General features: G+C 44.0%; 1 protein-coding gene and 2 long non-coding RNA genes across 11 annotated transcripts in view; 2 read left to right on the top strand and 1 right to left on the bottom strand.

The window, feature by feature from the left end:
- Positions 1–19,018, top strand: part of LOC141408093 (uncharacterized) — a 34,671-nt gene extending 15,653 nt beyond the window's left edge. The window contains exons 2-3 of the long non-coding RNA XR_012420576.1: positions 16,695–16,810; positions 18,832–19,018. This is a non-coding gene — a long non-coding RNA (uncharacterized lncRNA). The remainder of the gene's footprint in view (positions 1–16,694; positions 16,811–18,831) is intronic.
- The window catches only part of RFX4 (regulatory factor X4), a 179,263-nt gene that overhangs the window by 64,656 nt on the left and 86,995 nt on the right, over positions 1–27,612 (bottom strand). For 8 of the 9 annotated variants that reach the window (XM_005572116.5, XM_065524745.2, XM_065524747.2 and 5 more), the window contains 4 exons: positions 15,358–15,419; positions 10,017–10,230; positions 7,761–7,838; positions 310–473 (listed from right to left, as the gene is read on the bottom strand). In XM_005572116.5, the coding sequence (XP_005572173.1) occupies positions 310–473; positions 7,761–7,838; positions 10,017–10,230; positions 15,358–15,419 (518 nt within the window). Of the gene's footprint in view, positions 1–309; positions 474–7,760; positions 7,839–10,016; positions 10,231–12,505; positions 12,654–15,357; positions 15,420–27,612 lie in introns of those variants that run through there. The other variant, XM_005572118.5, reaches the window with a different exon arrangement.
- Positions 15,243–16,663, top strand: LOC141408094 (uncharacterized). Its single transcript, XR_012420577.1, has 2 exons — positions 15,243–15,421; positions 16,266–16,663. It is a non-coding gene; the product is annotated as an uncharacterized lncRNA (long non-coding RNA).

Genomic DNA, 27,612 nt, shown 5'->3' with positions numbered 1-27,612 from the left:
GACTCTGGGAAAATGATTCTATCTCATGTTCTGGGAAAGGACTGGGTTGTCTGGGGACAGGAGTCTGGTGGGGAGATTGCTTACTGTACACCATCTTATACCTTTGAATTTTAAGCCACACAAATGGTTCAAAATATTAACGGTTTATTTATATTCCAAAATATAAATAAACGTTAATATTTAAGAGTTCAATATTAATGGTCTTTACAAGGGAGGCCTCTGGACAGTGCATGGTTTTCAGTACAAGAGAAGCAGAACAGTCCCTTCTGTGGACCAGCCATGAAGGAAGACAAGAATAAGCATGCCCACCTGTCAGGTAATGCCTGCAGCACGGTGGGCATCAGCACCCCGGAGATAGCTTTGTAGAGGATGGAGTCACACACGCCGACAATGTTCACCACTGTGGAGGAGCCCAGCACAGGCAGCATGTGGGGCGGCATTCCTTGCCAAAAGTGCAGAAGGAAACTTTGAACCTGTATTGACCCACAGAGAGAAGAACCATGAGGTTACCCAGGGCCCTCCCAACAGAAACTTGGGACTCCACCAAGGCCAACCCAGTCTACAACGCTGTCATTTACTCCCCCTGCGGCAGCAGAAGCCACCCCAGCCTGCCATGTTGTAGGAGGCCCTGGGAGTTTCTCCCACTTCAAGTCTTCCCTCTGCCTAGGCATGCAACATGCTCACTGCTGGAGAACTGCCTAGCCTAGCAGGCTGGGGTCTCCTCTGCCCCAAAAGATGAAGCACTTTCACCCATCAGCCCCTTCAATGCTTACTAGGGTCTGGGAAGAGTTTAAGGAAAGAAAGGTGGGGCATTGTTTTTAAAAAGGTCGGAGCACTAGTACTCACTATTCTTTGAGCCCACTGAACCTCAGGGGCCCCTGGGTTTTCTGGGAAGGAAGGGAAAGGTATGGGAGTTGCGCGTAAAAGGAGTGTGGCTGAAGGGAGGAGGGTAGGTGCCACACACACAAAATTCTCCTGATTCAAATTTGTGCATCAAAGATTGGGTCAAGTGCAAGAGGCTTTTCATGTCGGAATTCTTCCATTTCCCAAATCTCCCTGCCTGTGGGTGCTATATGGGATGCTAGATGGTGCTACCTGAGTGGTAAGCTATGTGGACACGTGAAGTGTGTGTGATTGACTTTTTAAAACTCCCCAAACCACTAGAAAGAACCAGATTATAGCAGGCACCCAGAAAGGCAATTCTTATTATTAATATGACGACAGCAGGAACTTGAGCCGCGTTGTTACTGAATGAAGGGCAGAGTGAATGTCCAAAGCAGAGAACCCCTTGCTGCCTCCCCTACACCTCTGTCTTTTAGCTGTGGGTAGAATAGGAGGTGGAGGGGTGGGAAAGTTAAGGGAAGTAAAGAGAAATAGTAGAAGATATTAACTGATGTATATAATAACATTCGAGAATATCTAGACTTCAGTTATCAACTAACATCTGCAGCACTTCTTCAGTTGGGGAGCAGCCAATCTCCAGTTGGGGAGCAGCCCATCTCGAAGCTGGGGAACACATAACTCTGAATTTTTATACATTCCAATGGGTTTCTGTATCATGTTTCCTTCTCCCCTCAACAGATGGGCACTCTTGAGTTCCACATGTAGCATTATCCACATCCCTGGTTCTCCAAATCAATCCTGATTTGGTGTGGGAGATAATTGAGTCCCTCTAGTCTAAAACTTTGGAGCAAGTATTATTGCCATTTTAGCTTTCTTTTTGGTGGGGACAGAGTCTTGCTCTGTCGCCCAGGCTGGAGTGCAGTGGTGTGGTCTCGGCTCACTGCAACCTCCGCCTCCTGGGTTCAAGCAATTCTCCTATCTCAGCTTCCTAAGTAGCTGGGATTCTAGGTGTGTGCCACCACACCTGGCTAATATTTGTATTTTTAAAGTAGAGACGGGGTTTCGCCATGTTGACCAGGCTGGTCTCGAACACCTGACCTCAGGTGATCTGCACGCCTTGGCCTTCCAAAGTGCTGGGATTACAGTGAGCCACCACACCTGGCCACCATTAACTTTCTTTATTGAGTACCTACTATATGCCAGGTACTTTGCTTAGGTTTCATGTAATACTCATAATACTATAGCTGAGAATCATTACTCTTATTTGCAGAGATATTAGTTGTCCAAAGCCAGACAACCAGTCAGGGAATGGATGAGATACAGCCCATGTCTGCCTCAGTCCTTCCACAATCTCTCTTATGGCTAGTTTGTTCTTCACATGGTAACTGGGTTTCTACCCCATTCCTGAGGCTCATGTCTCTCCCTAGGCTGCTGTCTACTTCCCAGCTTTCTGCCCCTGCGCTGGTAACCTGCAGCATCCTTCAGGCCCCTCCAAGGAGTAGGGCCTAATTTTCCTCTGACCAGGCTGCCTCTGGCTAGTGGAGCCATGCCCCGACTCTAGCCTGGTGACTCCATCTCAGCCTCGTGTGAATAGGCTTCCGTGCCTGCAGCCTGGACTTCACTGGATGGAAGGCTTGGAGGATAAGGAACAGGGAGAAAGGCATGCCCCTCTGACTTCTTAGGAGGGAAGTGGTGATTACCAAAAACATGGTCATAGTGGTTAATGAAGTCAGGTCTGTAAATCGAAAAGACTTCAGTGAGAGTCTTGTTTATTCCATGACAGTGGAAATACTGCAAAGTTTTCGTCCAGATTGAAAATTAAAACAAAATCTGGAGGAGCGAAGACTGACTTGCAGGGTTCTAATCCTGGCTCCACTACTGAGGAGTATCACATCTCTAAGCCTCCATTCCCTTTCTGTGAAATGGGGATAAAAGCAGTATTCTCTGTATAGGTTTTGGTAAAGATTTCTAAAAAGTGCTTCTAGTGCTTGGCACATAGTAGATGCTTAATAAAGGCTAGCTGTGGGCTGGGCGTGGTGGCTCATGCCTGTAATCCCAGCACTTTGGGAGGCTGAGGCAGGTGGATCACGAGGTCAGGAGATTGAGACCGTCCTGGCTAACACGGTGAAACCCTGTCTCTACTAAAAATACCAAAAAAAAAATTAGCCAGGCGTGGTGGAGGGCGCCTGTAGTCCCAGCTACTCCAGAGGGTGAGGCAGGAGAATGGTGTGAACCCGGGAGGCAGAGCTTGCAGTGAGCCGAGATAGCGCCACTGCACTCCAGCCTGGGTGACAGAGCAAGACTTCATCTCAAAAAAACAAAACAAAACAAAACAAAAAAAAAACAGGGTAGCTGTTATTACTACTATGATATCATGGAGGCACTACCACTGCTGAGCTCAAGAGATCAGTGTCCTGCTCTAGGTGTTTGAGATTTTCTTGCCTACGTTTCTGAGTGTCACCCAGCCAGGATCCCTACTGTGGCTCCGCTCACTTATCAAGACTTTTGTTCTGTCATTGAGGAACCCGGTGGCTGACCACTAGCGTGGCCTGAGTCTGGAGATGTCCACGGCTTTTGGACAAGGTACTTGCCCTCCAGAGGACCCTCCACTGTCCCTGATTCCAGCTCACTCCCTGGGCATCAGGCTCAGGTCAGGTCCTGGGCCTTCTTGTCTGCTCCTCCAACTCTGAGTAAGAAGCTCTGCCCAGCTGATTCTTGAGTTGATAGATTTTGAATTCATTTGCCTTACTTAGCTCTTCTTGCAGGCAGCCGTACCCCTTTTTTTTATATGAGCAGTCAATTTCTAGCAGAACATCTAGAAAAGATCAGCTGTTGTGTGGATTCAAACAAATCTGTGCAAAATCAGTGTCCTTAGCAGGCATCTGTCTGTTTGAAGCCTGTTCAAGCTGCACAGGGAAGGCTGATCAGTCCTCAGTTTCCTGAGTGGCTTTTGTAGAATATGTATTCTTCCTTCCTACTCTCTGCATTTTAGGCCATTTATTGTTCAATGATACTTCTTCCTCCGGGTGAGAAGGAAAAGGAAGGAGGGAGAATGGCTATAGCTCAAGCGCTAAGGCTTGGAAGTTAGGCATGAAATGGACAGATGCGATGTTTCCCTGTAGAAGGTGGAACTGACAGGATCTCCCAATGGACTGAATCTGAAGGGTGAGGGAAAGGGAAGAATCAAAGTTTGTGACTTAAGCAACTGGGTGGAGGGGAGTGGCAATCTAAGACCTGGGAAAAACAGATTTAGGGCAGAAAATTAAGAGCTCTGGTTTGGCCGTGTTAAGTTAGATTTCAAGTCAATTGAATCTGGAGCTCAGGACTAAACATATAACTTTGAGAGTTACCAGCATTTGTAAAATGAAGATAATCATGTCTTCCTACTATTGGGGTGAAATAAGATAGCTTATGTAAAATGCTTGGCATTGTGCAGGCATTTAACAAATTGAAACAGTATTAGGCAGAAGGGAGAGTTCTGATAAGTTCTTAACACCTTGCAAGCATAAACAGTGAAATAATCAGAGGCAAATGATTCCAAATTATTAATAAAATTCAGTTTCCTGAGGTATCTGTTTCAGTCTTCTAAACTCTCTGCCCTTTGTCTCTCAGCTCAGTGAAGTATGAGGAGATGATTTCCTTAGGAATACTAAGCAAATTTTCTATTTCTTTTTCCATGTTCATATTTAGTTCATTCTGAACATTGGTACCTTGTGGAAACACCTGTGCTGACTTGCAATTGGAGTCCCTACGTGTTACAGGATTGGAAGGATCTCAACAAAATAATTACAAAAATGCCTAACATTTATCATGTTCTAGAACAAAATCAGACACTTTACATACACAATTTCATGTTCACTATGAGGTAGGTATAATTATTATTTTCATCTTGTAGCAAAAGAAATCCAGGCTCAGAGAGGTTAAGCGCCTTGCCCAAGGTCTTAGGCTAGTCAGTGGGGGATCTGGGACTCAACCACAAGACTACTGAACTTTACAGCTTATTGGGCAATGTAGTCTGGAGAAGACATTCCCGAGTCCCTTACATGCAGATTTGCGTTTTTTTTTTTTTTTTTGAGAGAGAGTCTCACTCTGTCACCAGGCTAGAGTGCAGTGACACAATCTTGGCTCACTGCAACCTCCACCTCCCAGGTTCAAGCGATTCTCCTGCCTCGGCCTCCTGAGTACCCAGATAATTTTTGTATTTTTAGTAGAGACAGGGTTTCACCATGTTGACCAGGATGATCTTGATTTCTTGACCTCATGATCCACCCACCTCGGCCTCCCAAAGTGCTGGGATCACAGGCATGAGCCACTGTGCCCAGCCTCAGATTTGCATTCTTTAGTTGCTTGACAATGTTATACGTCAATGGCATTTCTACACCTGTTCGTCCATTCATCTACTCATTCACCCAACAAACATTTACTGAGAACCTAAAAGTATGGCTGGATAGGATACAGTAGTGATCAAGACAGATGAGGTTCCTGCCCTCAAAGGCTTACATTATAGTGGTAGAGACAAACAATGAACAAGTGAACAAACAAGATAATTTAGGACTGTGATACTAGCATAAGTTGTAACCTCAACCAATATTAAAGACCTGGAAGACTTGAAACCAACTGTAAAGTCAAGGTGTGCCAGATACATCCACCGTCCATTTACCAATGACTTTTCTCAGCTATAGGAGAAAGCCATCCTCATCAGAGGTAAAATGTCTCCCTTCATTATTCTGTGGCTGAGAAGAGTGAGTCACATCTTGATTAGCCATCTTAAAAGCAGCCACCAAATATTCCTGCCAGTGGCATGGAATTGGCCTAAGAGTGTCAGGTGACAAAGGACCTTGACACACCTTTGGCCCTAACCAACTGTGTGCTCTTGGCCAAGTCTCTCAACACCCTGGTTGATCCATCTGAAAAGAACAAGCATTTGTATGACCTTTTGCAGTTTACAAAGAGCTTTTACCAGGCATAGTCTTATCTCCTCCTTCTTGTAACACTGTGAATTCAATAGATGGGGATGAATTTTTAAATCTTCATTTCTAGGATGAGGAATTGAGGCTTGAAAGGCAGAGCCAGCTCTTGAATCCAAGCTTGGGACTCAAAGCCTGGCACTCTTCCCATAGCAGCATCTGCCCCTCAACGATTCTGCATCCTAGTTGCTAGTTACATGCCTTCCCCCTATCCCATCAGCTGTGTCTTACTTATCTCTCCAATAATGTATGGGACCCAATAGGTGTTGGAATTAAGCTAATGAAATGAAATGGGAGTGAGTTTTGAGATGAATAAGCTACATACGAACATAAGAGATGACTGCCACTAGTTGTGTTGTTGGTAACTGTGGCAGAGAGGATAATGTATGGGACCCAAGTTTTGAGATGAATACGCTACATATGAACATAAGGGAGAACTGCCACTAGTTTTGTTGTTGGTAACTGTGGCAGAGAGGAAGAGCTGTCCATTAGAGATGTGAGTAGTGGAAGCTGCTATAAGTAGTGTAAGGGACCACATTCCCCAGCCCCCACTGCATTAAGGTGGGGCCATGGGACCAGCTCCTGTCAATGGAATATGGGCAGAAGTGCTATTGTATTTCTGGGCTGACAAGGATAAGTAGGGGGTATGCCTTCCTAGTAGTTCTTTTCCCCACCCATCAGCTGAACAAAGAGGACTCCAAGGCTTTAGGGCAGGGTGGAAGGAGCCTGAGTCCCTGAATCACCCCCAGCAACCAGCCTTCCAACCAAGAACAACTGCACTGGATTGTGACATGAGTGGAAATAAACCTCCAGTGTGCTAAGATTTGGAGAGTTATTTGTTATAGCAGCTAGTGTTGTCTTAGCCAGTCACGAATCATTATTTGTCCTGATCTCAGTGATCTTTGGAATGTAAGACAGAGCCAAACCACAGTTCAAAAGAAAGCAGGGAGTTTTCTTTCTTAAAAGAAAAAATCCACTGAAACGGTTGCTCAAGTAATTTGGGAGATTTTAAAGTACGTTTTAGAAGTCTAGTGGATAAAAGTCAAGAGAAGGAAGAACAGTACTTCTTTACCAACACGCTCTCCCATCTCATCTGCAGCTGTGTCTATGAGCAAAGTGATAGTGGAAGTGCTCAACAAACATTTGCACACAGCCGTGGGAAGGCAGAAAAGTACGGGAGAAGAGCATTTTGTACCTGACATCGTTTTATACCCCTCCACCTACAACAGCACCCTCTCCCCACAACACACACACCAAAGGAGTCTCTGGGATCTCTTCCACCAATAGCTACTGGGTTTTTTATAGTCCTTTTAGAGACCATATTCTCTCAAAAAATAATAAAGTTATATAACTTTATTATTGGTTATTGTTCTTCCATCCTTTCTCATTTCCTCCTCTCCATTCTTTAACTACAATATTTTAAAATAAAATGGACTTCTTACATTGTTTGTATTTAATGATGGCCCTACTGATGGGATTTGATGGAAATCTATGGATCAGATCTTGGGAATGGAGGGTAACTGGCTCCAGAGGTACCAAAGTGGACAAGCCTCAGTAAAAGCCTAAATATACAAAATAGAATAAAGTTCTTTATATATTTTTTCCAAAATGTAAGGAAGCTTTTCTTTAGCTTCTGTGAACCTATAATCCTGGGTGTAATGATACACTGGCAAAATGATCTTCCTAACGGACTGATAGGCCTGGAGGCAGTTCACCATTTCAGTCAGACGAGGAGGCCAAGTCCACTGCTATACACACGTCAGGTCTGTAAAGTGGGGATAATAGTCATACCTGCTTCATGGGCTCCCATGAGGATGAAGTGAGCTAATGGGTATCCAGGAAGGGCTTCCAGATGCCAGGCCTGGCACCTAGCAGGAGCTCATGAAATAGGAGCTAGTGCTATAAGATTTTTAATACCGAGTATTCACAGCTCAACCCTTCTTGACCTACCTCATCAAAGTTGGCTCTTATTACAGTGTCCAGTATTCTCTGACAGTGTGTTCTGTACATCATGATAAAGGTAGAAACCTGTGGGGGTGGGTAGAGGATCAACAACAAAGACATACATTAATATCCATTGCTGCTGCCTTTGGACTTTCAGTTTTTAAGTCATTTCTTCCCTTTGGTGGGGGATGGAATTCACTTAACACCTGCTCAGCCTACTAGACCCAGGTGAGACTGATTTTCATTGGGTGGTATTCTCTTACCCTCAGCTCCCTCCTCTGTGCTCACACAGCATGAGTGGGTTTCTCCCTGAGATACGGAATGTGCTGGTTTCTCCTTCTGCCCCCATTTTCCACCCCCTGAGACTGTGAGCTCTAGGAAAACAAAAATGCTATCTTATTCATGCTCATGTATCCAGCACCTAGCACAGTGCCGGGCACACAGAGCTAAGCAGGGCTTATGGAACTAAATTCTCTTCATTGGCTGAGACCACTACAAAGTTGAAATCAGTGCATAGTTATATGAAGGTGATTCTGCCTAAGTCACCATAAGACATTTGGAAATTCTCTGCAATGTGCTTAGCAAAAAAAAAAAAAAAAGAATAAAAAAAAGTAAAAGAAAAAATCTCCCCCTTCATTTATTCAATAATTTTTTAATTTTTATGTTTTTTTAATTATCTGAGAATTTTAAATCCATGGTACAGGAAGTTCATTTGTGTGTTTATTGACCAAAAAAGCAAATTAAGAAAAAATATTTATCTATTTCTTAGATTTAATGTATCCTTTACAGATATAAGTTCATTTTCTTCATTTCAGAACATAGACATGCATTTTACGTAAACTTAAGTTGACTTATAGAAGCATCTGTCTCCCTGATTGACTCTAAACTTTCTGAAAGCAGGACTCATCTCATTCTTCACTGCATCCCAGATCCTAGTGTGACATGGAGACTTAGTAGAAGCTCAATGTGTTAGAGCAGCACTGGGTTGCATCAATAGGTGCATTAAAGATATGATACTCGGCTGGGGGCGGTGACTCATATCTGTAATCCCAGCACTTTGGGAGGCCGAGGCGGGCAGATCAGGAGGTCAGAAGTTTGAGACCAGCCTGGCCAACATGGTGAAACCCCATCTCTACTAAAAATACAAAAATTAGCTGGGTGTGGTGGTGGGCACCTGTAATCACAGCTACTTGGGAGACTGAGGCAGGAGAATTGCTTGAACCCGGGAGGCAGAGGTTGCAGTGAGCCAACATTGCACCACTGCACTCCAGCCTGGGTGACAGAGCAAGACTCCATCTCAAAAAAAAAAAGGTGCAATACTCCAAGGGAAACTTCCCCAAATTTGTTTTTCCAGTAACTTGCTCCAAATATTCCATGATCAAAACTATCAGATTCACTATACCTATAAAATCTTCTTTGACTGTTAGACTATGATTTCACCAAATCCCCTGCAGCACATGGGAAAATGAACTTTATCCTGTGGAAAAGCAATTCAGACGGGAGCGGTTCTTTCCTCATGAAATGAGACAGCATAAGATCATAGGACAGGTATGCAGGTAGACAGAAGATAGATGATAGGTAGATAGACAGATAGGCATACATGATAGAGATTGATAGAGCAAATTTGATTTTAGAATTGTTTTGGATTTACAGAAAAGTTGTAAAGATAGTACTGGGAGTTCCCATATGCCTCACCCCTGTTGTTAACATCTTGCATTGCTAGGATATATTTGTCACAACTAATAAACTGATGGTGATAAATTGTTATTAACTATAGTCCATGCTTTATTTGGATTTCTTTTCTTTTCTTTTTCTTTTTATTATTTTTATTTTTTTTGAGATGGAGTTTCGCTCTTGTTGCCCAGGCTGGAGTGCAATAGTGCAATCTTGGCTTACTGCACCTTCCGCCTCCCAGGTTCAAGCAATTCTTCTGCCTCAGCCTCCAGCTGGGATTACAGGTGCCCACCTCCACACCCAGCTAATTTTTTGTATTTTTAGTAGAGACAGGGGTTCACCATGTTGGCCAGGCTGGTCTCAAACTCCTGACCTCAAGTGATTCACCCGCCTCAGCCTCCTAAGTGCTGAGATTACAGACGTGAGCCACCTCTCCCGGCCTGGATTTCTATCTTTATATTTTTAAACTCACTGTTTTGCAATAAACGTGTGTGTGTGTGTGTGTGTGTGTGTGTGTGTGTGTAGAGAGAGAGAGAGACAGAGAGAGAGAAACCACCCACCCCAAAGAATCACTTTAGTTGTGGTTACCTTCTCCTCAGGCAGGCTGGCTGGCAGATTTAGATCTTTGACATTGGGAAATTCTGGCAGCAGCGTTCCGAGTTTGGACCGGGGTGAATATGCCACTGTCTGTTTGCTCACTTCTTTCTTGCCTGTTTCACTCACCCAGGCGGCTCCTTTCTTGGAATACATCACATCATAATATTGGGAGCTTTCTTTCACTGCAATGCCATAGTAATGGTACCTGGGCCACAAGGGGAGGGAGAGAGAGAGAGAGAAAAAAAAAAAGAGAGAGAGACCAACATGTACTATTATTAAATGAGGTTTCCTGAGTAGGGGGTGTTGCCCAAGGCCAAGGAAAGCTGGGGCCATCCTACCTGGGGATAGAAGAGTTAACTCTCCTGTAAGGCTAAAATCTCTGAAATATAGAATTGAAACAAAGTGCCAGCCATCAATCAGGCAGGTAAAAATAACCAAAACTGCCTCCTACAGAAAACGTTAAGTCAAATACTTTGCAAAGCAGAGAGGGGATGAAAAATTTTCCATTAGTACTTGATCTCTCATGTCTAGCCAAATGGGATCCCAGCACTTGAGTGTCCCTTCTCTGTGGGGACCCAAGCAGGATACATTTGTGACTACTAACTGTACCTCCAATAAAAATTCATTTGGCCTTTGTTTTTCTTTTCTTTTCTTTTCTTTTTGAGACAGAGTCTTGCTTTGTCACCCAGGCTGGAGTGCAGTGGTGCAATCTCAGCTCACTGAACCTCCACGCCTCCTGAATTCAAGAGATTCTCCTGCCTCAGCCTCCCAAGTAGCTGGGATTACAGGCATGTGCCACCACACCTGGCTAATTTTTGTATTTTTAGTAGAGATGGCATTTCACCATGTTGGTCAGGCTAGTCTTGAACTCCTGACCTCGTGATCTGCCCACCTTGGCCTCCCAAAGTGCTGGGATTACAGGCGTGAGCCACCATGCCTGGCCTTGGCCTGTGTTTTACTTTTTCTTTTCTTTTTTTTTTTTTTTTGAGATGGAGTCTCGCCATGTTGCCTAGGCTGGAGTGCAGTGGCATGATCTCGGCTCACTGCAAGCTCCACCTCCTGGGTTCACGCCATTCTCCCACCTCAGCCTCCGAGTAGCTGGGACTACAGGCGCCCGCCACCACGCCCAGCTAGTTTTTTGTATTTTTAGTAGAGACGGGGTTTCACCATGTTAGCCAGGATGGTCTCGATCTCCTGACCTCGTGATCCACCCGCCTCAGCCTCCCAAAGTGCTAGGATTACAGGTGTGAGCCACTGCGCCCGGCCGGCCTGTGTTTTTCTTAATTAAAACGTGGTAGTCTCAAAGAACTGTATTTTTAAAAAGGTAAATTCGGTGCTTCAGTTGACACTGAATGTAAAACGGAGACCAGAACTTTTTATTAACTCAAAATGGGCTTAATATTAGCAATGTTTTCAATTAAGACTAACAAGGGATTGGAGGCTGCATTTTGTTTAGATTTTAGCTATAATCTATTGAGCATTAGCTATATGCCAGGCACTTTGCAAAGGATTTTGCATGCATCAATTTGTAAAATAACCAATAATGGAAATGATTACAGTCTTTCTACACATGAGAAACTGGAGCCAAGAAAGCTCAAATAATTTGTTTAAGGTCATATAGCTGTTTAGGGGAAGAACAGGTTCTTGAACACAGACAGGTCTTTTTGACTACGAAGTCACAGTGCTATCCTACTGAAAACACTGCAAGGTGGTCTTATAAACTTTGATTTTTATCAGAATCATTTATAAAGTTTAATCAAAATACAGATTCCTGGGCCCTCTCTCAGGACCTACTGATTCAGAACATCTGGAAATGGGGCCCAGGAGTCAGCACTGAATCCAGCACCACAGGGGTAATTCTAAAGCACATCAGTTTGAGATCTCTGGTGCTGAGTGCTTGACACACATTATCTTATTTAATCTCACAAAATCCCCATAAGGCTGGAATTAATTATTATCCCCATTTTTATAGATAAAGAAACTAAGGCCCAGAGAATTTAAGCCTCACACCGAAGATCACCTAGTGAGTAAGTAGCAGAGGCAGGATTTGAACCTCCCAAGTGCTTTGAACCACTAAGCCAGTGAGTCTCAAACTTTACAACTAATAAAAAGCACCTACAGAACATATTAAAATATCCCTGGTAGTCTAGTGGCTAGGAATAAAAGAAGAATAAAAAATATATATATGAAAATAGAGACTCCTGGGCCCTACCCCACCCTTAAAGATTCCTGTTTAGTAGGTCTAGAGTAGATTTTCACAGTCCCATGGCAATATAAATGTTAGGTCATCCATGGACCTCGGTTTCAGAAATACTGCACAACATATTAACTACTTTTCTCTACCCATGGAGATACGATGAAAGTCACAAAATAATACAGATGAGAAGGCATTTTGAATTATGGGAAGGGCTTTCGCGAGGAGGGAAGAGATGAGCACGTCAAAACCTTCCCTCTCCCCAACCCTCCTTTACTCCTGATACCATTCCGTGATATTTCTGCTTAGTGGGCATCTTGAATCTATGTGAATGCCTTCTGGGATGAAGAATTCAGACCCTCCGAAGGCAGCCCAGTTCATTTTGCCAGTATGGTTATCAGAAAATTCTTCTTTGTGCTGAGCAAAGTCTGCCTTCTGTGCCTTCTGTGTCTTCTACTACTTCCCAACTGTCATAACTGCCTTTCCACCTGGAAGTCACTCCGTGGGTGGGGGAGGAGGGGGCTTCCGGTGGCTTCAGGTGGGATGACAGTTATGACACACCACCCTAACCTTAAAAAGTTCACCTTTATAACTTCTTAAGAGCCAGATTATTTAATATGTTCAGACCAGACCACTTCTTGACTATTCAGAGATCACGTAGCTAAAATCAACAACCACAGTTAAGCTACTGCTCTGATCTTGAGTTCTTCTATTTCAGTTCTGTAGGGCACGACAACACATTCCTCACCGGCCACCCCCAGATTTCTTTTTTCTTTATTTCTTCTAAAAAAAGAGGGGGGATACATGTGCAGAATGTGCTTTTTTTTTTTTTCTTTAGACAGGTGTTGCTCTGTTACTCTGGCTGGAGTGCAGTGGTGCAATCTCAGCTCACTGAAACCTCTGCCTTTCAGGTTCAGGTGATTCTGCTGCCTCAGCCTCCTGAGTAGCTGGGACTACAGGGGCATGCCACCACATCCGGCTAATTTTTGTATTTTTTGTAGAGATGGGGTTTCACCATGTTGGCCAGGCTGATCTTGAACTCCTGACCTCAAGTCATCCACCCACCTCGGCCTCCGAAAGTGCTGGGATTATAGGTGTGAGCCACTGCACCTGGCCCACCCCCCAGATTTCTTCTGTCATGGTCAATTTGCCAAGGGAGTTTCTCTATAAGGCCATGATGCAGGTTGGAGACAAGAGCTTCTTACTGCCTTTCAACTGGTCAAAGGTGTGATCAACTTTGGAGTATCCTTATGGAAGAGGATACAATAAAATTGATTATACAGAATTTTTAAAGAAGATATTGCCCAATTTGCCAACCTCGAGGTTAAAGAAAAAGAAAAACAAACAAAACAAAAACAGACTCTCCCATGTGGACAGAAGGAAATTTTCTCTGTTTATACAGGATGGGAAACTTCTCTGCTCTCTCTTTACTATGTGTCTTTACTATTGCTACTCTTCTTAGAAATGAGCAACAAAGGTATTGGAGCCACTGATTCCTCAAAGACCAAGAGCTAGAGGAAAATAATTCATTTTCATTTATTCCATATCCTTCTATCCATCCACTCTTCTGTTTGACCAACATTTTGAATTGACTACTATGTGTTTACCAGCAAACAAGGAAGAATCTGGCTTTTGTAATCTATAATCGTACCAAGGCTGAAACCTCACTTTTAAACAAACACTAAAATTTTAAAATTATAACTGAGGCTTTTTTTTTTTCAGAATAGTCATCTTGGAAAATTATTAGGAATTTATTCCAAGAGGTCCTTTGTTCAATGGTCTTCTGGAAATCCCTTTAGAGACTGATTCTAGAGCTTCTGAGCCACACCAAAAAAATTAGTCTCATTATTTTCAGAACTTTACCAAAAAAGGGTTCTTCCCAGTTTGATCAGCCATTTTCTTTCCCCACCTTGGCTCCAAAGTGAAGCCCACCCTTGGAGGATGGGAATGTGCTGCCCAGGGATGAGAGGAGCTGTTGACAGACAGGGGTTTGGCCCAGGGTGAGAGCACTGGACATGCTTCTGACACATCCTTCAAGACAAGTCTTTTAAGTCCTATATGGTTGCCTTTCTAAAAACTTACAGTGTTTTATAGGTCACTATGTGCTGACCTGCTCAACATGGTCAAAATGCTTAGACATGCTGCATAATAAGGCACCCTCTAGTGGAGTCACCTTGTACATTAGCATAATAAGGGTTCTGAGAAGTCTTGCAGTAAAGGAAACTGTTAAACGTAGTGTTTACCAAACTTAAAGGGCCTGCTGCTCTTCTTCATGGAACACCTATTATCATCCAACAATTTTTGAAACATCCTTAGAGGCAAGTCCTGTAAATCCAGATTTTCATGAAGGCCGAGCAGTACAGGAAGAGATTCCCTTCCCACGGACTCACACCTAGCAGACAAGTGTCTGCACAGCCTTCTGCGCTCCCCTGCTCTTTTCTTCAATGTAACCTCCTTCGAAAGACCTTCCCTGGTCATTCCTCTTTTGTTGCTCTCTGCTACAACTTTCTTTGTCACAATCTGATTCTCGGTTTTGTCTGTGTTTCCCACCTGAATGTAGGCTCCATGAGGGCAGCAACTGATTTGCTCCTGTGTTCCCAGTACCTAGCACCACATATGTGACATACAGAAAGTATAAAGCATGAGTTGGTTGGTTGCTTGATGAAACTGATGAGTGGGAAGCCATGAGCCCTCATGGACCATGGTGCACCTGCACCTTTCTGCCCCATCTCCCATGCCGGGAATAGCACAGTTTTGCTTCTCTGGTCTACTGGATACTATCAGAGCAGAGTTTACTCAGCAAAACAGTCCAGATAACCTGGTGATCATCCAAGAAGCCACAAGGCAATCCTTTCAAAGATGCCCAAGACTATTTTACAAAATATGCCTAAAAACAGGGTGGTATAAAATCAGATTCCTTAAACAGCAGAGCCAACTCGTCTTGGGCTTTTGGACAACCTCTCTTTCAGGAGTCCTGAGAGAGGGGCCCTGGCCATCATAAAGCTCCTCCATATTCCCTCTAGGCACAGACTTCTGCCAGGCCTGCAGACAGAGCTCAGGATAAAGAACCAAAGGTCTGCCCTGTCTCAAGGCCCATAGATGTGTGCTCTGCAGGTGGAATGGCCGTCCGGTGCTTACTTTGACTGTCCTCGGGTCCCGAGTCTTCTGGTGGTTAACTGAGGAAACTGCTGCCTTATGATCTGTAAGTCAACACAAGAATCAGTTACCCATTGGGAAGAGTTGGGAGCACAGTGACTGAGTTTTATAAACAGCCATCTACAGAAGGGAGGAAAACATAGGTCCTTGGTTGCAATGACTTAATAGGAGTCTGTGAGGACCCTGGAGAAGACTACTGGTGTCAGAGTGGGGAGTGCTTGGATGGTTGTGGGGCTCTGGATACTAAAGGGGTCTCACTTGGCCACTCTGTGCTTCAGCCCCTCCTACTCACAATGGAAGGAGAATTCTGGTTGGTCTAGAACATGCCACTCCCCTGTTTAAAACCCTCCAGTGGTTTCCATGGCACCTGGAACTAAAACCCAAACTTAGCCTCTGTAACTCATCCTGCTTACCTGGGCTTCTTCTCTTACAATTCTCACCTTTACTCACCAGATCCCAGCCACACTGGCTTTTTATTGTTTTCTCTATTACTGAAACACATGGGCATTGCTCCACATGGTGGGGTGGCGGGGAGGGGGGTTTTGTACTGCAGCCAGGAGTGGAATTTCACTCAGCTCTTCACAAGACTGCCTCCTCTTAAACCATTCAGGTGTCTGGACAATGTCCTTCTGCCCAGAGGCCTTCTCGACCAGCCAGTGTGGAGTAGCACAAGGGTCACATGGCCCTGCTTTGTCTTCTTATCACTTAGCACTGTCTGAAGTTATCTTGTTCCCTTACTCTCTGGGTGCTTAGTTTATGTCTCCTCCTACTTGAACACATGCTCCATGAGAGCAAGGACCTCATGCAGGGTTTGACACATGCAAAGACCTCAATCCACATTTGTTGAATGAAGGAATGAAAGCCTAGGGGTATCTTTTTTCTGTCTGCAGAGCAGAGGATGATAATTGCTGTTGCCCAGGACAGCCACATCAATTCACAAGAAATCTGTGAAGAGAGAGCATCTCTCAAGGTGAAAACACAACCATGGGGCGCCTTTCCTTGGGGTTTAAGATGATGTTTGTGGAGAGGCATGACTGGGCAGGGGTTACGTGCAAGAACTCTGGAACTCAACTACCTGAATTGAATGCAAGTTCAGGCATTGGTTAGGCTGGGTGCCCTTGGGCAAGTTATTTAGCATCCACATGACTCAGTTTCCCCATTTGTAAAATAGGAATGATAATAACCTCTAGAGTTATTGTGAAATTTTAAAAAGTGAATGTACGTAAATGGCTGGCAGTAGTGCCTGGCAGTTAGTTAGGTGCTTAATAAATGTTACCCATTATTACCACTGATTGTCCTGATGACCCTTTTACTTCCAGGGATTTTTCGAATGTCACGAAGACTGCCTTCCCTCCTGGCACAGCATTGAGCAGGCATGCATGGCCAGAGAGAGTGAGCCTTCATGAGAAGAGATGCTGTTGCTGATTTCTTATTGGTAGGGTATGAGCCTTGAGTGCTTTCTCTAGGGATGGGGGTGAATCTCTATTCATCTATTCACCCCTCTTTTATCCACATCAATACTCTCATTGATTGATTTACTCACTCACTCAACAAATACAGACTATGACCCTGTTAGCTGTTTGAATTTGGACATACTATTTAACCTCTCTGTGCCTGAATTTCCTCCTGTGACATTTAAGGACTAAGGGGTTGTGTAGTCTTCCCCTAATTGGAGGGCTAGGTGTTGGTGATCTCAACTGAAATGGCATCAGTGGGATCGATAGAAGTGCACAAATTAGTGAGAAATTGAGAACCTTGAACAGGTAGCAGGAAGACTGACCATTTCTCTACACTGGGGAGCTGACCACGTCCAGTGTGGAGAATGGGTGGGGCAGCATTTCAGTATCTGAAAATGGTTGACAAAAAGATGCACCTCACAAGAATGTTTAGAGAATCTAATGTGGTAGCATCATGAAACCACTTTTGGAAGTAAAAAAGGCTTTTAAAATACCATCTCGTGGTGATAATACCGAACAAAATGATGCAACAAGTCTCTGAATTCTTTAAGGGTACCACTTTGTAGGCAATAAATCCCCTTTCTTTAACTCTGACTTTTGTAAACTGAGGATCCAAGCTTTTTACGTTATGTCCCTCTCAAATTGTTGTGACCTGAGTAAAAGGCAGTGATTCAAGATGAGGTCAGTAACAGTGCTCTTTAAACACCTTGTCTAGCAGTGCTGCCTAAGACTGCATCCAGGTTTAGTGGCCTCATCACCTTGGATTTGTATTAACCTGTAGCCAAGCCCTTCAGACTTTCATCATATGAATGGCTTCAGAGCCAGGATTTGAAGCAGCTGTTCACAAAGGCACACTACTGAACAGACTAGACATGCTAATAGAGATAGAAAGAAAACAAGGGAAGCATAAAAATTGAGCCAGGGGATTTTTCACATTGGTTAAAAGTGGGTTCTGAGTTTCCTAACCACCCAAGCAAAGAAGATAACACAATAGAGTGCCAAGAGTCCCAGTATCAATATAAGTCCAAACTAGTTCCTTAGAAAAAGTAGAAATTTTTCTATGTTTAGGTCTGGAAAATTTCTCCTATACAAATGGACACAACAGTAAAATATCATATTTTTTGTTTTCTGTTTTTCTGAGACAGAGCGCCCACTCTGTCGCCCAGGCTGGAGTGCAGTGGCACGTCTCGGCTCATTGCAACCTCCGCCTCCTGGGTTCAAGTGATTCTCCTGCCTCAGCCTACCAAGTAGCTGGGACTACAGGTGCCCACCAACACAACTGGCTAATTTTTGTATTTTTAGTAGAGACAGGGTTTCACCATGTTGGCCAGGCTGGTCTCGAACTCCTGACCTCAAGTGATCCGCCCACCTCAACCTCTCAAAGTGCTAGGATTACAGGTATGAGCCACTGCGCTCGGCCAGTAAGGCACCATGTTTAACCCTCTGTTATTCACAGACATTTTGGAAAGGATAATATTCAGTGCTGTCAAGGCTGTAGTAAAACTGGAATACGCAGATGGCTGATGATGTAATTTATTAGCACAACCCTTCCCCAAAGCATTTTTAAAATACATAGGAAGCCATAAAGTACTCATATTTTTTATCTATTAATTCCAAGGAAATAATCTACAATAAGAAAAGCTAAATGTGAGGCTACTAATGAGAGTGAAAAATTTGAAACAACATAAAAGTCTAATGATAGGAAACTGTCTAAAAACATGATAGCATATATACACCCTGTAGAAATTATGAAATAGCCATTAAAAATGATGGTAACAAAAACTGTGTCACAACACAGAAAATGCTTATAATGTTAAATGAAATAGCAGATCTCAATCTATGTTTATGTTATATAACAGAATTATTTATAAAAATACAGGAATAAACAGGTAATGTGGTAAAATGAAAGTGGATATTCATTAGGGTATTGGGATTGTGGGTAGAACAAAAAGAGTTTGTATATTTATGTACTAAATCAACTTTTTTTTTTTGCAAATAGAAAAGGATTTCCTTGTTGAAATAACAGTGAAAGTTCAAGATAATCTCGGAAGAAGCACCTAAAATCTACCAGAATGTTATGCTGGTTTTTTTTTTTCTTTCTTTCCTTTTTAAAAAAATAAATCATTTCCTATTTTCTATAAACAATATGTAGATAATTAAAGAAAGCAGCATTGTTTTGTTTGGTTGCTAAGTCTTATGATTACTTAATTTAAGAGACTGGGCTAAGTTCTGAAATCTTTCTAAGTGTTTATCCAAATGGTATCCTACATAACATCTATAAAGCAACACAGGCCAAGCCCCTGATGCCTGGCCCTAGGTTAAGGTACCAGGGGTTGCTGACTATATTCTAGAGATGTGCCAGAAGGCCCCTGGGGAATGACTGGCCTTCTGGAGCCATTTGTTCTACCCCTGTGAGGCAATAACATGTACAATCAGTGTGTTTAGAATTCTATGCACTGTGATCTTGAGGAATTATCAAGCCATAGCATGGGGCCTGGGAATTCACGGATCAATTCAATCTATGACTCCCTTCATTCCTGATGTTTTTTACTTATTCTTTTTGAGTAATGTATAGATCAATACATGCAGTTTTAGAATCTGTGTGACCAGCATCAACCTCCGCTGAGTTACCTAAGACAGAACAGGAGGGTCCTCCCTGACTCCTCTCTTCCTAACACTGCACAACCCCTACTGATTCTGCCTTCAGGACGTCTCCCGAACTTAGCCCCTTCTCTCTATCTGCCCTTACCCCCACTGCTGCACTAGTCCACTGTGATCTCTCGCTGCTTGGACCACAGAAACATTCTTCCAACTGGTTTCCCTGCCACTAGTCTTGTTGCCTCACCAGTGGGATTTGTTTTTTAAATTTTTTTCAGACAGGGTCTCTCGCTCTGTTGACCAGGCTGGAGTAGTAGTGCTATCCTAGCTCACTGCAGCCTTGAATTCCTGGGCTCAAGAGATCCTCCTGCCTCAGCCTCCAGAGAAGCTAGGACTATAGGTACATGCACCACACCCGGCCTCAGCAGCAGGATCTTTCTAAAATGCCAATGTGATCATTCACTTCCTCATTGAAAATGCCGGGTGTCTTCTTGCTGCCCACTCTGAATAAAAATCCAGGATCCTAAGGCTGGTCCATGAGGCCCTCTGTGATCAACTCCCACCCAGCTGCCCAGCCTAAAATCCAGCCACTCCCCAGAGCTCCAGGCTCATGTTGCTCCCACATCCACAATGCTGTTCCCTGTGCCTGGAATGCCAAGGCCACACTGTTTCCGCTCACCCCCAAGGAACTCCCTAGCTTTCTTGGAGCCTCTCCCACTTGCCCTGTGGCCCTTCCCATGCAACCTTAGCTGCCTCCTTTCTCTGTTTTCCTAGTGAATTGGGAAACAGTGGTATACAGTGGTTAGGCACACAGGCTTCGAAGTCAGGCTCACCCACGTTCCAATCCTGGCTCAGGCACGGTGCTAACCACTTTACGTGTATTATCTCAGTTGATCATCACAATCCAGTGCCAGGTTCCACTGCTATTCCCTCGGTATAGATGAGTAAACTGAAGCTTAGAGAGGCTAAGCAACCTGCACAAAGCCACACAGCTCAGATGCAGACCTACGATTTGAATGCATCCAGTCCGACTTAACACTCTACCACCACGATGTTACGGTTTTCTGGATGAATGAAAATGTCCCCAAGCTTCTCATTCCTTCCTTTAACAGCAACCTTTATTTCTTTTATGTCATATTCCTGCATTTACACATTGGGTGTGTTTGAGGAATGAAATGATTTCTCGTTCTCATCGACTCTTCAGTGAAGATTTATCTTCTCTTCTTTTCACGCTGACCCTCTTGGAAATGTCCTGGTGGCCTCTGCTATGAACAGGATCTGAGGGCCCTGCACCCAATAGGCTAGGGAAGGTGGGAAGCAGCTGAGGGGATGGTGACATCAGCAGGCAGCCCCATGTCTCCTCCTGGATGAAATTTACCCGCATCCACTCAAGTGGCAATCTGGCAGTGAAATGCTCCTGCTTAATAAAATGCTAATCAAAAATCATTGTTTGCATAATTGAGGTCCCCAAGTAGGTTTACTGAAGGAATGATCCAGATCATTACCTGTCTACCTAAAGGCCTCTGGCAATTCTCCATGGTCACCTGACTTAGTAGAGGTTCTTTTGATTGAAACTCAGACACCACTCTTTGCTTCCATCTTTTCTCTCTAAATTTCCTTCCATGAACTCGAGGTTCTGTCCAAGTCAGACTACTTGGTGCTGCACTATTCCCTGAATGCTGCTTCCCAGGCCCATACCTCTGCACTTTCTACCCTCCACTCTCTCTCCCTCCTTACTACCTGCGCCCTCAGAGCCTATCCAGCCACCCAGCATGCACTCCGCTGCTCTATGAGCCTTTCCCCGTTACCTGACCACACCAGAGCTCGCCCTTCCTCAAACCATGATTGTACGTGCCACTTGTACATGCCACTTCCAATCTGTGACCAAGTTCTACCCTCTATCTTCATATCCTGATTCTACCCATATCCTCCTATCTCCATGCATCCCAGGACCACGGTCTTGCACCTGGATTGCTGCAATGGTCTCACTGGCCCTGCTTCCTGTCATGCCCCATCACGACCACTTCTCCATGAAGCCTCTAGACAGAATCCAGACCCACCAGGTCCTGCCTGATTGGCCCTGCCTTTGTTCCAGCTTACCTCTCCCCTTCCTCTCCCAATTCCTGTGCTCTGGCCATACGGAATGGAACTTCTTCCAAGTTTCATGAACACACTATGTTTTGTCTTACTCTGGCCCTTCCTACAGGATGTTCTCATTGTCCAGAGCCCTTTCTTCACACCCTTTTTCTGCCTAATGTGTACTTATCCTCACATCTCAGCTTGTGCCTTACTTCCTCCCAGAAACTTTCCCTGAGCCACTTGTTTGGGTGACCATAGTTATGCAATCCACAGAATCTTTTTTTTTTTTAATTAAAGTTGACAAACAAAATTGTGTATATTTATAGTGTACAATATGATGTTCTGAAATATGTATACATTGTGGAATAGCTAAATTGAGTTAATTAACATAAGCATTACCTCCCATACTTGTTATTTTCTGTGGTGAGAACACTTAAAATGTACCCTCTTAGCAATTTTCTTGTCTTCTTGTTTCTTTTTTCTTTTTTTGAGGCAGAGTCTCACTCGTCACCCAGGCTGGAGTGCAGTGGCGTGATCTCAGCTCACTGAAACCTCTGCCTCCTGGGTTCAAGTGATTCTTGTGCCTCAGCCTCCTGAGTAGCTGCGATTACAGTCATGCACCACCATGCTCAGCTAATTTTTGTATTTTTAGTAGAGATGGGGTTTTGCCATGTTGGCCAGGCTGGTCTCAAGCTCCTGGCCTCAAGTGATCCACCCATCTCTGCCTCTAAAAGTGCTGGGATTACAGGCCTGAACTACGGTGCCTGGCCAGCAATTTTCAAGAATACATTGTTATTAACTATAGTTACCATGCTGTGCAGTAGATCTCTCGAACTTACTCTTCCTGCCTAATTGAAAGTTTGTATTCTTTGACCAAATTTCTCCAACTCCGCCACCCCCATAGAATCTTTATAAATAATCAGTGTTACTTAGCTTTGTAAAGTCCTTACCTAGACCTGTAAGATTCCACACAAACTAGATCTCCAGTCTCATTTTCCCCACATTCAACAAGCTGCAGCCTCAATAATCATAATAGGTTGGCTAATGGTACAAAGCTTGGATTCATTCACCAGCAGATATCTACTGAGATTGTGCTATAGGCCGGACATTTTGCTAGGCACTGAGGAACACACTGAGCAAAACAGAAACCGCCTCTGTTCAAGAAGCTTACGTTCTAGTGTGAGAAGACTAAAACTAAATGAAAAAGTCAATGTGTCTTCTATCAGGTAAGTGCTCCAGCGGGGAACACAAAAGCAGGGCGAGAGGAGTAAAGAAAATGGAGATGGAGGCCGGGTGTGGTGGTTCACGCCTGTAATCCCAACACTTTGGGAGGCCGAGGCAGGCGGATCACGAAGGTCAGGATTTCGAGACCAGCCTGGACAACAAGGTGAAACCCTGTCTCTACTAAGAATATGCAAATTAGTTGGGCGTGGTGGCACATGCCTGTAGTCCCAGCTACTCAGGAGGCTGAGGCAGGAGAATTGCTTGAACCTGGGAGGCGGAGGTTACAGTGAGCCGAGATCACGCCACTGCACTCTAGCCTGAGTGACAGAACAAGACTCTGTCTTAGAAAAAAGAAAGAAAGAAAGAAAGAAAATGGAGGTGAGGGTGTTATTTTGTTTGGGGCGATTAGGACTCCATGATCATGTGGCATCTGAGTGGTGACCTAAAGGAAGTGAGAGAATGAACTTTGTGGATATCTGGGGGAAGGAAACTGCAAGAAGGAATAGCCCATGGGAAGGCCCTGGGTGGGAGCTTGTCTCATTTGTTTCAGGAAGAACGAGGAGGCCCATGTGGCTGGAGCAGAGCCGGTAGGCGAGGGAGTGACAGGAGGAGAGGTTGAGGGGCTGGAGGGGTTCGCAGGGCCTTGCAGGCCTTTGTAAGCATGTCTGCCTTTACTCTTAGTGAGATGGGAAGACTTCAGAGGGCTTTAAGGAGGGGAGTGGGGAACAAGATCTGACTTACCATGCAAAAGGGTCACCCTGGCTGCTGTGTGGAGAACTGACTTAGGGGCAAGGATGGAAGCAGGGAAACCAGTTGGAAGGCTACTGCAGCAGTCCAGGTGGGAGAGAAGGTGGCTCGGTGCATTAATTCGTTGACTCAATGAATGAAAGAAAGAAAGAATCATTCCTCTTTGATTGGCCATTGAAGTTGTCTCCAGCATTGTGTTAATGCAAATAATGCTATAAGCAATATCTTTGTGTGTCATGATTTTTGTTTTTTATCCTGGATACTTTGTTTTGGGATTTCCTCCTCATAATAGTTTCTCAAAGATGGAGCTGCTTTATCCAAGGGGAGAAACATTTCAGTGTTCTTAAAACACATTATAAAGTATAGGACAGCATTAACACTTTATAAAAATGTGCTAAATTGAAAAGCCACAAAAGACCTTTTGCTCTTTCTTCCATTTGAGCATCAGGTTCTTCATCTATAAAGTGGGGATTATAACACTCGCTCAGCTTATCTCACAGGCTTGTAGCAGAATCAGAGAGCCTAGAGACTGGGTACCCAGGCTTGCCTCTTGGGACTTCACCAGCCGGAAGTAGGACAAGAGTGGAGGGCAAGAGCTCAACCTCAGCAGCCTTTCACAGCCCGCTGGCTGAACGGGAGCGAGGAGTGACCAGCTGCCAGGGAGGGGCCGGAGCAGGGGCTCTGTATCTACTAACACTCCTCTCTGCCTCTCTAGTGACTCGACCTCTGGTTATCATTCTTTTCTAGCCCTTTCTCTTCACTGATGGAGTTAGCCCTATATACTTCCATCCTTTCATGGATTTGCAGACGCTCCTCATTCAATCTAGTTTTGGGGCTTTTGTGGTATATTACGCTTTCCCAAGGAACATATTAGTGTAGTTGGAATATTTGGTTCTGTTTGTGAAAATTCTTTTACCTAAAAGTATCTGATGGGCAAATCTTCTCCTCCTCCTCCTCCAAAGAGAGAAAAAGGCAATCTCAAAGAAATGAGAGGCAAGGGAGTTTGTTGTGAGTAGGGGATGGGGGATGGGTGGAAGTGCTGCTGTATCACATCACATTCTGCCCAAATGCAGGTCAAGACTTTTCCCACTCTGAGCAAAGAAAGGGCTGCTGCAGATAGCACCTCCTCCTTGCAGCTGCAACAAAAACCTGTGGGAAGGGGGTTTGCCTTTTTTTTTTTTTTTTTAAGTGTTTCTTATGGGCTGCAAATTATAAATTATTCTCTTCTCCTTTCACCAAATAATAAACTGGTCCCTGAATCTGAAAGCCCAGCACAATTTAGTTTGAGTCTCAAAATGCAGGGTCGGTTCAGCCCCGCTCAGGCTGCTCAGCTTTTAATTTCTGGAGCAAGACTCAGCAAACAGTAAAACACTTTTGTGGAGCTGTGAAAGTTGAGCTTCGCTGTTTGATAAATGAGCAGACAGGCAGGCAGCCCCTCTTTCTTTTTTTGTATGGATTCAATGAAGCCTGCCTAAAGAACGCCACATGCTGTTCTAGCTACTGATCTAACATTCCGCAACATCCCAGCCTTCCAAATTCCCTTTAATTACTCATGAATCCCACCCTTCTCTCTTTCAGCCTGGGCAGACAGAGCTGGGGGCTCCACGGGGATGGGGGTGGGAAGCAGAGCAGCTCTGGAGAACTACTCTCTCTGGGGCAGTTAGAGTTCTTCAGGTGGTGGTGGCCATGTCACTCATCTCCCCTGTCCGTTCTCCTCCCCATACACCGCACTCCTGTTGAAGGTAACCCAGCATGCAGGATACTCTTACATCATTTTGTGGGTGCAATTTTTTTAAAGAAACACGAGTTTTAAGCAAGAATTTCCGAGATGATATGTCCAAACAATTGCCCTTCTAATTTAAGATGAGGAAGGGAAAGAGTGAAAAAGGGAACTGTCAGCCACTGAGCATCACTAAGCACCATGCCCTAAATGAGGTGTTTTTATACGCGGTAGTACATTTCGTCTTAGAAATGGAGGAGGCCGGGTCCGGTGGCTCACACCTGTAATCCTAGCACTTTGGGAGGCCGAGGTGGGCGGATTGCCTGAGCTCAGGAGTTCGAGACCAGCCTGGGTAACACAGTGAAACCCCGTCTCTACTAAAATACAAAAAATTAGTCGGGCATGGTGGCGTGCACGTGTAGTCCCAGCTGCTCAGGAGGCTGAGGCAGGAGAATTGGGTGAACTTGGGAGGCGGAAGTTACAGTGAGCTGAGATCGTGCCACCCTACTCCAGCCTGGGTGACAGAGCGAGACTCCATCTAAAGAAAGAAAGAAAGTGAGAAAGAGAGAAAGAGAGAGAGAGAGAGAGAGAGAGAGAGAAAGAAAGAGAAAGAAAGAAAGAAAAGAAATAGAGAAAGAAAGAGAGAGAGAAAGAAAGAAAGAAGAAGGAAGGAAGGAAAGAGAAAGAAAGAAAAGAAAAAGAAAAGAGGAAAGGAGGAAAGAAAGGAGGGAAGGAAGGAGAAGGGGAAGGGAGGAAGGGAAGGAGAAAGAAAGAGGAGAGAGAGAGAAAAAGAAAGAAAGATTACAGAAAGGAAGGAAGGAAGGAGAAAAAGAAGAAGAAAGGAAGGAAAGAAGGAAGGAAGAAAGAAAGAAAAGGAAAAAGGAAGAAAGAACGAAAGAGAAAGAAAGAAGGAAAGAAAGAAAGACAGACAGGAAGGAAGGAAGGAAGGAAGGAAGGAAGGAAAGAAAGAAAGAAAGAAAGAAAGAAAGAAAGAAAAAGAAAGAAAGAAAGAAAGAAAGAAAGAAAGAAAGAAAGAAAGAAAAAGAAAACAACACTGGAGAAGAGTATGATGATCTCACTTTACAAATGAGGAACTGGGATCTAAGGTGATTCAAGGCTGCCTTGATTCAGTCTCTGCCCAGCTGAAGAAACAGGAATCTGATTCTCCTACCTGTCATCTTCTTTACTGTGGCTGACACACGCCCACACATGCCAGAGCCAGCAAGGTGTCCCCTCATTGTGAATGACACCCCCTGCCCCACTGCCTCTCTTGGTGTTGCTTCAAGAGATACCCCCAGAGCCACCAAGGAAGGCCATTCAGTCTCATCACTCTACATAATACAGCCTTCAGTTTTGACCCAAAATAATATGATCTTGATCAGCTTGATCTCCAAACTTAGTCATCAGGCTTTTGTTTTCAAAAATTCCACCCACCCTCAGTAGGTAAAGATTTGCCATCAACAAGAAGTGATCTAAAAGAAATTCTAATGCAATGGAATCAGTAGATGTCCTTCCACACACTGAAGGAGATACACTCATGTAGAATAGAGTCAAGTATGCTGAACACAGTTTAAAAATGAGAGTTGCGGGTCTTATTTCAGGGTCATTTTAGGTGTGGGAAAAGAAGGCTTTTCGAGTAGCAAGAAATTAGAAATTTAATACAATGACAAGTTCCTGTTTTATAACCATGTATTGTGGAAATCTCATGGCATATTTTTAAAAACACACATAAGAAACAATTCTTTGAACAAAAGAGAGAAATGATTAGGGAAAGAAGTTGGCTAAAGGGAACTAATGGTCACAAATTTAACTCTGAAAGCAGAATATTCACTTTTTTTTCTTTTGACAATAAACCTAGTCTATTTTTCCGAAAAGAAAAAATAATTAAAGTGGTGATATGAATGGGGACTGTAAAACATCCTATCTCAATGCTTCCATATTAAAATGAGTGTTTGCTGGGTTCATTTTACTATACTGACATAACTCTTACCTATTCAACAATTTTTATGGCACTTCCTGGGTGCCAGGAACTGGGGAATGAAAGGGTTAGGGAATGCTACAGATTCCACAGGAAATTCCCTAAGAGAATTTGCAAAATTTCTATAAGAAATTCATACTGAGTGCAATGAGACAGAAGTGGAATTTCAAATCATGCATATGGATTGATGAAGGATTCCTTGAAAAGCCCCAGGGCTGGAAAGGTAACAGTGAATCTGTTGCCCCTTGAGGGGTACCACGGATGGCAATAACAAGAATTCCAAAAATCCGTATGTGAACCCCTCATTGTCCTCAGGGTGACTGGATATGTGTCACATGTACATGAGAGAAGACAGTCATCACACACTGATTTAGTTAGAATGAGGTGAGTTACATAAGATACAGGTTAAGTCAAAAATGGAATAATTCTGAAGA

Source organism: Macaca fascicularis, chromosome 11 (genome assembly GCF_037993035.2).
Source record: "Macaca fascicularis isolate 582-1 chromosome 11, T2T-MFA8v1.1".
NCBI classification, from domain to species: domain Eukaryota; kingdom Metazoa; phylum Chordata; class Mammalia; order Primates; family Cercopithecidae; genus Macaca; species Macaca fascicularis.
This window is presented reverse-complemented; position numbering and strand designations above follow the sequence as displayed.